Here is a 12,937-nt window from a genome sequence, read left to right as displayed (position 1 = left end):
ACAATGGAAGCTACCTGCCTCTAAACCACATTCAGGGAGATAAGCTATTAAAAAAAAAGAATAAGTCTCCATATCTTCTTCTGGCCAAGCAGCACATGGAGTCCACACAATGATTATTTTTTAATCTGGGTTATAGCACAATGACAATTAATGACCCCTCTTCCCAATCCCCAACCATGTTCACCTTCTCAATGTAGACATGTAGCACAGCCTCAGGGCTGAGTGACCCACTCTTCAGTTGGCTGACCAGATCTGCCAGAGACAACGACAGGATACGACTGGCATCCACATCACCATGCTGCAACACAAACACAACACTAAGTGCCATCAAAGGTATAGACAGTTGCGTGTGGTCCAGTGTTAGTTCTTCGGATTCTCTCCATGACTAACAACAAAAGTTGTTTGAGTTATACCTTTAATGACCAACCGTACAAGATTTCTTTGCAAGATTTCTTCTTCAGGTATGCTACAGAACTGGAGCAGAACCATACAAAGTTATGTCACATACAGAAGCTTATAGAGGATTTCCTATGGTATACACCCTTTACTTTACATTTCAAAAAGCAGAAGACTGTAACATGGTATCAGATTGCTGTATACCCTAGAACAGGGGTCTCAAACTCGCGGCCCGCGGGCCATTTGCGGCCCTCGATACAATATTTTGTGGCCCTCACTGGCAAAAGCTTCCTTATAGTTTGCTTCAGTGCTCCCAAGTAATCCACCGCATCCTCGCCGCTAAACGGGGGCTGCGGAGCCCCCAAATCGCCGGGGGCAATCCGCCGGCATTTCCTGGAAGGGGCAGAGCTTTCAGCTTCAGCTCTGCCCCTCCTGACGTCAATCGCCGCACGGATCGCCGCCTCTCCCCGACCCTCTCTGTGAAGGAAGAGTGAGAGGGGTGGGCAGAGGCGGCGATGCGCCGCGATTGTGAAATTCCCTATGCGGCCCAGCCTCATCCTGACTTTGCCTCCTGCGGCCCCCCAGGTAAATTGAGTTTGAGACCCCTGCCCTAGAAAATCATATATTATATCCCATCTCCACTCGTCAGTTTTTCTGTGCATTCTCTGCCCAGGAAAACTGCAACCAATGTTAATCAGTGGCCTAGTTCACACTAGAATGCATTTTTCACATGAAGAAAAGTAATTGACTGCAATGCAAAACTGTCAGACAACTCATGCGGAAAAACTGACACACAGAAAACAGAGTGGAGACAGGCCTTAAAAGAATTCCAGTGAAAAGAATGTAATTAAAAAAAGTGCTTCATTATTTACAATAATTATGTATAAACGATTTAGTCACTGTTTGCCCGTTGTAAAACCTTTCCTTTTCCTGATTTACATTCTTGACATTTATCACCTGGTGACATTTTTACTGCTGTCAGGTGATGTCAGTGAAAGGAGATGCTGCTTTCTTTTTTGGCAGTTGGAAACAGCTTTAAACAGCTATTTCTCACAATGCAATGAGGTTCACAGACAGGAAACTGTCAGGACCATGGTCCTGATATCACACTGTGGGAGGGCTTTCACCACAAAATCAGCCATACAGACCCCCCCTGATGATCCGTTTGAGAAAAGGAAAATATTTCTGATGGGAAAGGGGGTATCAGCTACTGATTGGGATGAAGTTCAATTCTTGGTTATGGTTTCTCTTTAAGCTTCTGTATGTGACATTACTTTTAATGGTTCTGATCTAGTTCTGTAATATGCCTGAAGAAGAAGAAACAAAGTGAACCTAAGATGTTGAAAAATAGAATAATTATACATACCTGGGGCCTCCTCCAGCCCCCTTCAGCCTAAGGGCTTTTTCACATTAACTAAAGCATGCACAAACCCGATTTTGTGTACGTGTTACGAATTAAGGTATGTCGTTGGGAAGTTAAGGTTCAACGCATATCAGCGGCGCTAGTTCTAATTTACCCCATGGGAAAACGGCTGGGTTGTACGAACTCCCAAAAACTCCCAGATGCATTCCAACATAACATTCTGGAACGCTTTGTCTAATGTGAAAGGTAACATGAAAGTCAATAGACTCATGTTACCTTTCTAACCACATCTTAGGTGTGTTCCATCAAACGGATGGAACAGCTCCTAGTGCGACAGAGCCCTAGATCTGTCCCTCGCCACCCTTCTATGCCGAGAGAATCCGTCGCTTGATGCCCTGTTCACTTTATGTCACTTTAGCAGAAAGAGGATTGTAAGCCAGGAATGTGTAAGGAGAAGGTACACAACAGGGAATGGATAGAGGAACTTTTTTTTGGGGGGGGGGGGGGGGGGGGGGGGCAGACTACTGAGATAAGCCCTCTGTCTCAGTTTGATTGAGAATAAGCTCAACAGATGGCTTGTACAGTTTGATGCATGTGAGTGTGATAGACAAGCACTATGCAGTAATCCATTCACTATAAATAGATAATCTGACTCATCTTGTCCAAGCATCCAGGGTCTGATAATAGAAAGACATGTGCATAACTATGAGTATTAGAACAATATTTCCAGTCAGTGATGGCTTACTGCTGCTGAGCTCCTGTAACACACAATGCTACCTTAGAAAATATATTCCGATTACAATGTAGAGTAAATTATAATGAAATGTGGATTTTTTTTTCATTACTACTGTTTTGATAGGGTTTTTGTTTTTTGTTGTTTTGTTTGTTTGTTATTGGTAACACAAGGCTAACAGGGCCGGATTTGTACTCTTTACCGCCCTAGGCTACTGTCACAAGCTGCCCCCCTTCAGTATAGGTAGCGAGATGACCCCTCCCCCCTTCTCTCTAGTATAGGTAGCCTGATGACCCCTCCCCCTGTATAGGTAGCCAGATGACTCCTCCCTCTTTCCCTCCTGTATAGGTGGCCAGATGACTCTTCCCCCCTTTCCCTCCAGTATAGGTAGCCAGATGACCCCTCCCCTGTAGTATAGTTAGCCTGATGACCTCCTCCCCCCTTACCCAGTATATGTAGCCAGATGACCCCTTTCCCTCCAGTATAGGTAGCCAGATGACTCCCTCAATCCCTTCTTCCCCCCCCCCCCCCCTTTCAGTATAGGTAGCAAGCTCACCTTCACACCGCAGAAGCCATCTGTATCACTCATTTCTCTGCTCGTCTCCAGTCTAGAAGCTTCCTCTTCCTTTCCGTCTCCAATGCTGCCCAAATCCTCCATAGCCGCCGGCCACAATGCAAACGTGCACAGAGAGCAAGGTGGCTGCTGCACAGGCGGTCAGCAGCAGAGTACCACAGTAAGGCGCTCAAGCTTGCAAATGCTGCACCAGTTTAGCCTGCTGATTTGGTGCCCTTTCTCATGTGGTGCCCTAGGCCATTGCCTAGGTTGGCCTTTGCCTAAATCCCGCCCTGAAGGATAACCCAAAACGCCACCAACCGCGCATCCAGAATCATGTCCACACAGATCAACATCATAAAATGCTTGCAACGTTGAGATGAGAGTTTCAAAACAACCACTAGATGGCAACCTTAATCAACAAACATAGAAAAGTAACTGCGTACTCCCAAAGTGACTGCGTACCACAGAACTCCCAAATTCTACAAACGCCACTCTAAAGAACACCTGCACTGAGAGGGATATGGAGGCTGCCCCCTACTTAGTTCCTTTTAAAACTATAGTCCTGCTTATCTCTTTGGCTGCAGTAGTGTCTGAATCACACACCTGAAACAAGCATGTGGCTAATCTAGTCAGACTTCAGTCAGAAACACCACATCACATGCTTGTTTAGAGTCTATGGCTAAAAGTATTAGAGACAGAGGCTCAACAGGACAGCCAGGCAACTGGTATTGTTTAAAAGGAAATAAATGTCAGCCTCCATATCTCTCTCAGTTCAGGTGTCCTTTAAACAAGACTCAACTGGAAAGACAGTGGTTTTGTAAGAAACATTGTATCAAGCTAAATCCTGACATAATAGTCCCTAAGCATGAATCTGAGAGAGCCTAAGCACGCTCTGAGTCCTGTGGGAGAAAAGTTCTATAGAAATGTTCCCTTGCATATTATATGCAAATTGCCTTATTGATTACAGGAGAGAAGGGACACCAGGCTACTGGGTCTCAGAGGTTGCCTCAGGACCACACTCACCTGTGCCTGATACTGCAGAACACTCTTCTCCATGAGTTCCAAGGCATGGTCCCTCTGCTTCTTGGCACTGGCAATCTTCTGATTGCACCGTCTTTTGTCCTTCCACCGAATGATAAAGTACCCGGCCACCACACAGCACAGGATGGCCATCAGCAGGTGACTAGCCATCATTGCAGGCAGATGAAATGGCAGAGAGTTCATCTTTGGGGAAACTACGCCACTTTCCTCAGACAAACAAGAGACTGGGCACTGCCCATCCAGGCTGACAGAGACAATAGTGCCAGAAATAGCAGCACTTCTCACATGAGGCCTCTGACTGCCAGCACTGCCCCCACTACTGCCCCCTTATTATAATACCTCACAGATGTTCCCCAAATCACCCAGGATCAGAGAGAGGGAGGGAGGGAGGGGGAGAAATAGCAAACAGCACAGCAGGATGAATTCTCTGCTCCGCTCTCTGAGGGCCTGTCACAGCTTCTCAGCAGAAACAAGAGACCAGCCACAGTGAAAAGAGATGCAATGCCAATTTATACGCCAAACAAAGGAACAGATTGTGTCAGATTACAGATATTATACAATTTAATCCACAGAAGATAAATGTTATTAGAGGAGATCTGTGTCCAGTCTCACCGAACCATAGAATGAAAATGGACCCTGACCACCAACCTATAGTGAGACTTGTAACTTTTACTGCCATTTTTCAGGGTAAAGCCCTTATAGTATTGCAGACTATATATATATATATATATATATATATATATATATATATATATATATATATATATATATATATATATATATATATATATATACACACACACTAACTATATATTATGATGTGAGAGACTGAATTGCAACAGTACAGTTTGGTTAAAGGGAACCCGAGGTGAGTGGGTTATGGGGGCTGACATATGTATTTCCTTTTAAAAAATACCAGCTACCTGGCAGCCCTGTGGATCTTCTGGCATCAGAAGTGTTTGAGCCACAACCCTGTAACAAGCATGCAGCTAATACAGTCTATGGCTAAAGGTATTAGAGGCAGGGGATCAAGGGGTAGCCAGGCAACTTGCATTGTTCAAAAGGGAATAAATGTGGCAGCCTCTGTTTGCCTCTCAGCTCAGGTTAACTTTAAACACATAACCTGTGCCTATTATATAACTTTATAAGCAGAGGGGAACTGAGCACTCAAGAACACGACCAATTTGCAGAATCAATATACTGTATATTTCCTGTTACCTTGTACATCCTTAACCACTTCAGGACCATAAGTTTAACCAGGTCCTCTACTGTTAAAATAAACATACACACATCATACTTAGCTCCAGCGTAGGCTGCTCATCGATTGTCTCCTCTCCCGCCTCCTGTTTGTCTATTGTGATCAATGGAATTCTCCGTCCTCCATTTTAAAATGGCAATGACCCTGTAACAGCTTCCGGGTCAGCAGTCCGTTAACCAGTAATATTGTTTGAGCCATACCGAAACGTGGACATTACCTTGCACATTTGTTGTCCGTTCAGTTATAACTGACAGCAATTAATATGGTGAAAAAAAAACCTAAAGCTTTCAGCTTCCTGAGAGACAAGATCTTGTCAGAACTGCAAGGAATCATTGTTAGAAGAAAATGATGAGTTCCGGAAAGGAACTGACGGTTATGGAAGTATGTAATATTCAATTGCAGGGACATCATGTGTTTATTTTCTCCCTTTTCAAAACATTTTAATGTGGTTGTTGTTCGTCAAATACATAATTTTACTTGGATCAGGTTCAGTTTAAGCATCTCTCTCTGGGCTCTATGCTATAATTGCTACACTGAATCCACTACAATGTTTTGCAATGCACCTGGACAGGCAACAGACCCATGAACTATTCCCAAGAACTCGTTGACAACAGTCCATTGTGGGTCTGTGCACATATAAAGTATGTGCAGACAGTGGATACACTTCCATTCATTTGATGAATGATAACCTTTCATTCTTGGGTCGCAGTTTTGTTGTGTGATGGAGATCTATTGCATTAATGCCTTGTAACCATATTCCAATGGCATGTCCTCCACCAGAGAACTACGGTAAGTTCCTAATCTAGCCATTCCTCCAAGGTGTTGTGTCCTTCTTCACACACCAAAATAATGCACAGTATCCAAGAACAATCAATCCTATAGTCAATATTCATGCCCTAACAAACAAACTGAAAGTTCAATGTTATGGATTCAACAGTAGTGACTGTTCAACACAACACACAGCACATCAAGAGACTATTCGATAATACTTGAGATCCATCCAACACACAAACAATGGTAAAAAAAACTGCAACAGCACCAAGAAAACTTAATGTTCACAACTCATTCAACACATTGAACTGAGATTGGCCATTATTGGAACTTGGTACAGAGAAATAATTGCCAATAACTGAGATTAATCACACTAAAATAATGTTCCATATCCATAACATCAGAGTTTGTCCAAGACACCAAGGGAATAATGAATACTTGAAACCCAACATAGCAAGCAAATAAATTGCAAAGACCCAACAAATCAAGGTAATGGGGCTAATTTGCTGAAGGGAATGTTCAAAGAACAAGATGCAACTCTGAAGCACATGGATTTTAAACATCTGATCAACATCTAGACTCAGTTCAGAAAGAGAAAAAAAACATTATAAACGGGAGACCCAAAACAATAAGAAAATATCCAAAACCAGGATCCAAATAAAACATGAGATGAGGCCTCACATCTTGTAGCCAGCACATCAGGAAAATGTCCCATTCTCAGGAGTCGTCACGCCACAGCATCGCCCCATACTCTGAAGCCATCATACCAGGCCAGCCTTCCTTACTCAGGAGCGGTCACCCCAGGACAGTGTCCCATACTCAGGAGCCATCACAGCACTACAGCTTTCCTTACTCTGGAGCAGTCACAACACAACAGCGTTCCATACTCAGGAGTCATCATACCACGACAGTGTCTTGTACTCTGGAGCCATCATACCAGGGCAGCCTTCCCTACTCACGAGCAGTCACCCTAGGACAGTGTCCCATACTGCGGAGCCGTTACACCACAACAGTGTCCCATACTCAGGAGCCGTCACGCCATGACAGCGTCCCATACTCAAGAGCCATCACAGCACAACAGCGTTCCTTACTCTGGAGCAGTCACACCATGACAGCGTCCCATACAGGGGAGCCATCACACCACGACAGCGTCCCATACTCAGGAGTCATCATACCATGCCACCTTTCCTTACTCGGGAGCAGTCACCCCTGGACAGTGTCCCATACTCAGGAGCCGTCACGCCACAGCAGTGTCCCATACTCAGGAGCCGTTACACCACAGCAGTGTCCCATACTCAGGAGCCGTTACACCACAACAGTGTCCCATACTCAGGAGCCGTCATGCCACAGCAGTGTCCCATACTCAGGAGCCATTATACCATGACAATGTTCCATACACAGGAGCCATCACACTATGACAGCGTCCCCTACTCAGGAGCCATCACAGCACAACAGTGTTCCTTACTCTGGAGCATACACACCACGACAGTGTCCCATACTCAGGAGTCATCATACCACAACAGCGTCTTGTACTCAGGAGCCATCATAACACGATAGTGTCCAATACTCAGGAGCCATCATAACAAGACAGTGTCCAATACTCAGGAGCTATCATACCACAACACTGTCACGTACTCAGGAGCCATCATAACACAACAGTGTCCCATACTCAGAAGCCAGGATACAGAGATAATGTCCCATAATAAGAAGCCAGCAGACTCCAATACTCAGGAGCCAGGACACCACGATAATGTCAGATACTAAGGAACCAACACACAAAGAGTAAGCGTAATGCTCCAAAAGCATGTCCCCTGACCATCACTGCTCTTAGATTCTATGTGGTACTTGAGAGCAAACTGTTTGCCTGCCTCCAAAAGTTCAGAGTATTCTCAAGGCAGTCAAAGATTTATATATATTCTCATTTAATTGTGATTGCCCTTTTAAAATAAGAATACGTCTTATTAATAAGCTCTTGTAAACAGCGCCTGAAAAGTGACATTTGTGGTCATGCCGAAACACAATGACATGACAAGTCTGTTGAGTTTTGGGAAATTCCTTCCCCTCAGGATTAGAGCTCCCATGAGGATGAAAACTATTCTAGACATAAAATTAAACTGATCACTTTCTTGTATATGATGAAAAAGAAATACCAAATCATCCTGCAGGTGGCACTGAGGGAATTGTGCACTGTACAGATCCAGGATGACACGCATACTGTTGCTATGGGGATGAGGGGGAGAGGGGGGATGATGACGGCATGTTACATGATGGAGGGGAACAATATGCTTGGTCGTCAATGTTGTTTAAAAATCTGTCATGCTAGATCTTTAAACAAGCTCCGGGGACACTTGCACATATGCTTGAATTATCACCTGAGAAGGTCATGAACAGCTCACAAAGGCCAGTTCCTTCTATCCTGCATCCAAGGCTATAGTGACATACATTATTACAATTATGAAGCTAGATAGACCATAGCATCTTTCAGTAGTGGGTAATCTACTAATGATAACATTAAATAACTTTCTGTAGTTGGAGGGCAGATAATGACAGACTGCTCTACTTCCACCAGAAGCATTGTAACATAATATTGTCAGAAGATTCCACATCAGCAGGATATCCCAGCCAGCCAAGCAGCTAAAAAAGTGTTAACAAGCATGACATCTGCACTGCAACAGTAATTGCCAACTATAGAGAGATTGCATAAAATGTCTGGACAATCTGTGACAACAGTCATCAGTGCCTTTCACACAACATAAAATGTGTAATAGGTTTTGCACTTCCCTTCACTGGCCAACTAGAAGACAGCTGTCAGAACACAATGTACACTATGCTTTTGCTTTGCTTTACTGCTCTGGCCTTCTTTGACTTATAAAGTTGTGAAATTACTGTTATCACAGGAATTGGAATGGTTGTCTTTTCGAAGGAATGCTAAATAAAGGAGGTGTCGTAACAATCTTGTGTCTGCCTAATTGGACTAGAACAGGCATGTCCAAAGGTCAGCCCGGAGGCCAAATTCTGCCCTCCAAGACTTTTCTAGTGGCCCCCAAAGCTCTCTACAGTTAATTCCATGCAGCCTGCAGGTCGTAGCTGCGGTGCTCTTCCTTCCCCTTTGTCTGTAGGTTATCAGCCACCATTGTAGCAGTAGCAGCCACTGATTAGCAGCTGTCCCAGTGCCAGCAGCAACAGCCATCGATTAGCATTAGTTATTTCCTGTGGAAAAGTTTTATTTGACAAAATGACACAGGCATAGTGTACCTAACAACAATCAGCAAAAATTGTGTTTCATTTCGCTAGTTGGCCCTTAGCACTCACAAGAACATCGAAATGGCCCTTGGCCTAAAAGACACCCCTGGTCTAGGAGAACAAAATGTACAATAAACCTAAACCCCATCTATCATTTAAACCCTCAGCGGAGCAGAGATTCATGTTAAGTATACAGTATGCCTCCCACAAATGTAAATGCTGATGGTGTCACCTCCTCTGATGGGATGGCCAATCAGTATTCTTTCCTGAAATTAGTATTTTCACTGGTCTATAAATGGTTGACCAGTAGAATACAGCTGTCACAACACACCAGAAGTCAGTCTTAGCTGCAGAGCTGATACTCTTGGCATGCAGACTGTTTACTAGTTTGAAGAATCAATCATGATAAATAACTAAATATGCAATAACGGATTATGGACGGAGGACACTGTGCTTCCATACCTGTCTCTTGAAATCACTGCTGTGTTTCTCCATGAGTTGAAGAGCCTGATCACGCAGCTTCCGTGCCTTGTCTATCTTCACAGTGCTGCGGATTCTCTGCCAACATTGCAGCACCAAGGTGGAGGCCACAAAGCAACAGAAGGTGGCCAAGAAAACATGATTGACTAGAAATTCCAACAATGACCAAAGCATTGTGCCGGGTAACTCAGCTAAGTAAGTCCAGCAATTTAATTCAGGTCTCTTTACTTTTTGAGGAACCACAACTGCCAACTCCGGTCCAACCTACTGCTCCAAATCGTAGAGTTTTTTTTCTGAGACATCTAGTCTTGGCTGCCCAGTTCAGCTTTCACATACCTGTCACAGTTCTGCAACCCTGACCTGGAAAAATGGTTAATCTGTGCCCAACGTAGTGGGCAGGGTTCTCTATACAGGCATATAATGTCCTTCTCTAAGCTTCTGCCAAAAGATGCGACTGGCAACAGCTGAGGGGGCCTGTGTCTTCAATTAGCTGGCCAGCCATCTAATCCAAGTATCAGAAACCAGATCAGAGCTTCCTAAAAATAGAACTTCCCCCTCCAAAATAGATTTAACCCTTCCAGAGTCACCAGAGAAAGGGTCATATGCAAGATCGAGATTAGAACAGTATCACCCTTATCAATTTATTTTTTTCTCATAAGTTCTCTCCTATGAGATAATGTTCATCTTCTGTTTAAAATACCTTTTCAGAATTTTACAACTGAAAAAGTATGTGAAAAAACGGTCAAAATAATTTAGAGTATTTTCTTTGTTGCTGGTGGTTTAAAAAGGAACTGTGGTAAAAATAACATAAAGAATAAAGTAGCTTTTTTTTTTTTTTTTTTTTTTTTTTTTTTACACTATTACCGGTATGTTATAAATTAGTAAGCGTTTTCCCATTGTAAAATCTTTCCTCTCCCTGATTTACATTCTGAAATTTATCAGGGGTGGAAACATCTTTAGTTTTGCCAGGTGATATCTGTAGAATATTCATTTACTGAGAGTCCTATACACAGAGGGCGATATTGCTTGCTCGGTAGTTGAAAAAAAAAGCCATTATTTCCCACAATGCAATGAGGACCAGGATCATGACATCACACTGTGGGAGGGTTTCACTACAATATCAGCCATACAGATATCCTTAATGCTGCAGGGGGAGGAGGGAGCGCGGGGTGGGGTGGGGCTCGGCCACATAATTTAGTGGGGTGATGGAGACACTTGGGGTCCCCTATGGACCCTAGGGAAATTGCCCCCTTTGGTAGTGATATCCCTGGCATTAGATACCAAAGGGATGGTGCAATCAGACAACTACCTTACTTTCAGTACCATTATGACTAGGTATTCAGAATGAGTGCAGGCTCACACTAGATCTGCTGTGGCACTGTTTTCCAGACCAACAGACGTAAAGAATGGACCCACGTTTACCTGGGGACTCGCTCACAGCCCTTTTGTGACCGATGCGTGAATGTCCATTATGATATTCCAACAAGTATGACTGACCCTCACGATAATTAGCAGGTAGTGGCACTGTAAGTGTATTAGTAATCTCGTGGCACTGAGGGAATTACAAATCTCATCAGTAGTTGAAAACTAATGGGAATGAACCATCTAGCAGGTTTGAAGAAAGGTCTGCTATGCTTGAAAACTCCTGGCACTAGTTGTACAGCGGCTGGTCGCTACCCCACTTTGCAGCCTCTTGCAATGTAATGGGATCCTGTGCTAGATTGACACTGGAGGCCAGATATCTATCAACCCATTACTAGTGGAGTGCAGTGTTAGGGGTGTCTTGGCCCCCTGGAGAAAAAGGCACAGGAGACAAAAGCAGGAGCCCAATAGCATAATAGGTTTCATTCAAGGGATACCGATCGGCAAAGTAAATTTACTACTCACAAAGGCAGGTTGCAGAGGGGCAACAGACAACAGGATGCAGGTGGAGACCACAAACCCAACTCTACTCGGGGTGGTCCAATTGGACCGGGACGTGTTCGCTCTGCTTAACAAAAATGACCGGCTAGACAGTGACTAGGGGTCAGGACAACCAGAGCCATGTGTTTTTTTTGTTTGTTTTTTTAATTCATAGGACTTGAAAGATCACTTTTGATTGGTTGTGATATTTCTCACTGCGCTCCACTTTTAGCCTAGCCTTGCTGCAGGGGCATAACTATATATCATGGGGCTCTCCAGCAAAACCTTGATGGGGCCCCCCAATGTTCACACCCTTTCCCTTGCCTACCCCAGTGACTCTCACAGCTTGGGGGGTCCATCTTGAAAGGGTCATAAAACAAATGTGGTCATTGAAATCTCCACACCCATGACATGTGTGCCCACAAAAACACCTGATCTGGAGGATGGACCCCTTTGTTAGAGGGACTAAGGCAGCAGATAGGGCCACCTTAAAGCTTTGGTTCCCGCCCCTGGTCGCAGGTGCTGCCCCCTGTAGTTACGTCCCTGCTCTGCTGCTATTTTAGTTAATGACCTACTACAGAAATGGTATTTTATAGCCTTCTAACACTGCTCCTTGTTGATTCACATAGGTTTGTAGCTCTTGCACTAGATATGGAAAATTTCCCCAAATGAGCCAAACAATCTGGGCACATACCTGGGTTTTATAGCGCTGTGTAACCTTAACCATCATCTCCAGTGCACTTTCCTTCTGGGTCTGAGCATTGTCGATTTTCCTCTTGGTCTGTCTCTCTCTCATCCATACTGCAACCAGGACAGTCCCAACCAGAGCGATGAAGAGGGACACTAAGACGAGATCCACCAGGAACTCTGGGATGAAGTGGCAGATAATCTTGAGGAGCATAGCAGCAGCAGCAGCCTGCTGAGGCCAGAATCCTGCACACAACTGATATCTGGAGGCAGATCAGACCTGGCTCTTGGGAATCAGAAGGCACTCCAAACCTGGAAGAGGTCCAGGAGAAGGGTCGAGGAGGGGAGAGGAAGAAAAACTGAGGACCCAGGGCAGATAAGGAGGGAAAGAGGAGGGAGGGGAGGAGTGGAAGAGTGCCACTGTGCAGTTCATCCATACAGAAAAAGAACTGTTACTGAGAACTACACTGGCCATAAAGAAGAGAAGAAGTAGCACTGTGCAGTATC

At 44.3% G+C, this 12,937-nt stretch overlaps 1 protein-coding gene across 4 annotated transcripts in view; it reads right to left on the bottom strand.

The window, feature by feature from the left end:
* The window catches only part of LOC137520959 (vitamin D3 hydroxylase-associated protein-like), a 66,525-nt gene extending 53,815 nt beyond the window's left edge, over positions 1-12,710 (bottom strand). The window contains exons 1-2 of one of the 4 annotated variants that reach the window (XM_068239591.1): positions 12,438-12,710; positions 185-298 (exon numbers count right to left, since the gene is read on the bottom strand). In XM_068239591.1, the coding sequence (XP_068095692.1) occupies positions 185-298; positions 12,438-12,644 (321 nt within the window). In that variant the 5' untranslated portion in view covers positions 12,645-12,710. Of the gene's footprint in view, positions 1-184; positions 299-3,048; positions 3,190-4,071; positions 4,423-9,823; positions 10,242-12,437 lie in introns of those variants that run through there. The other 3 variants (XM_068239594.1, XM_068239593.1, XM_068239595.1) reach the window with 3 other exon arrangements.
* Between the last annotated feature and the right edge of the window lie 227 nt (positions 12,711-12,937).

Source organism: Hyperolius riggenbachi, chromosome 6, assembly GCF_040937935.1.
Source record: "Hyperolius riggenbachi isolate aHypRig1 chromosome 6, aHypRig1.pri, whole genome shotgun sequence".
Taxonomy (NCBI): domain Eukaryota; kingdom Metazoa; phylum Chordata; class Amphibia; order Anura; family Hyperoliidae; genus Hyperolius; species Hyperolius riggenbachi.
Note: the sequence above shows the minus strand (reverse complement) of the source record. Positions and strands in the feature narration are given on the sequence as shown.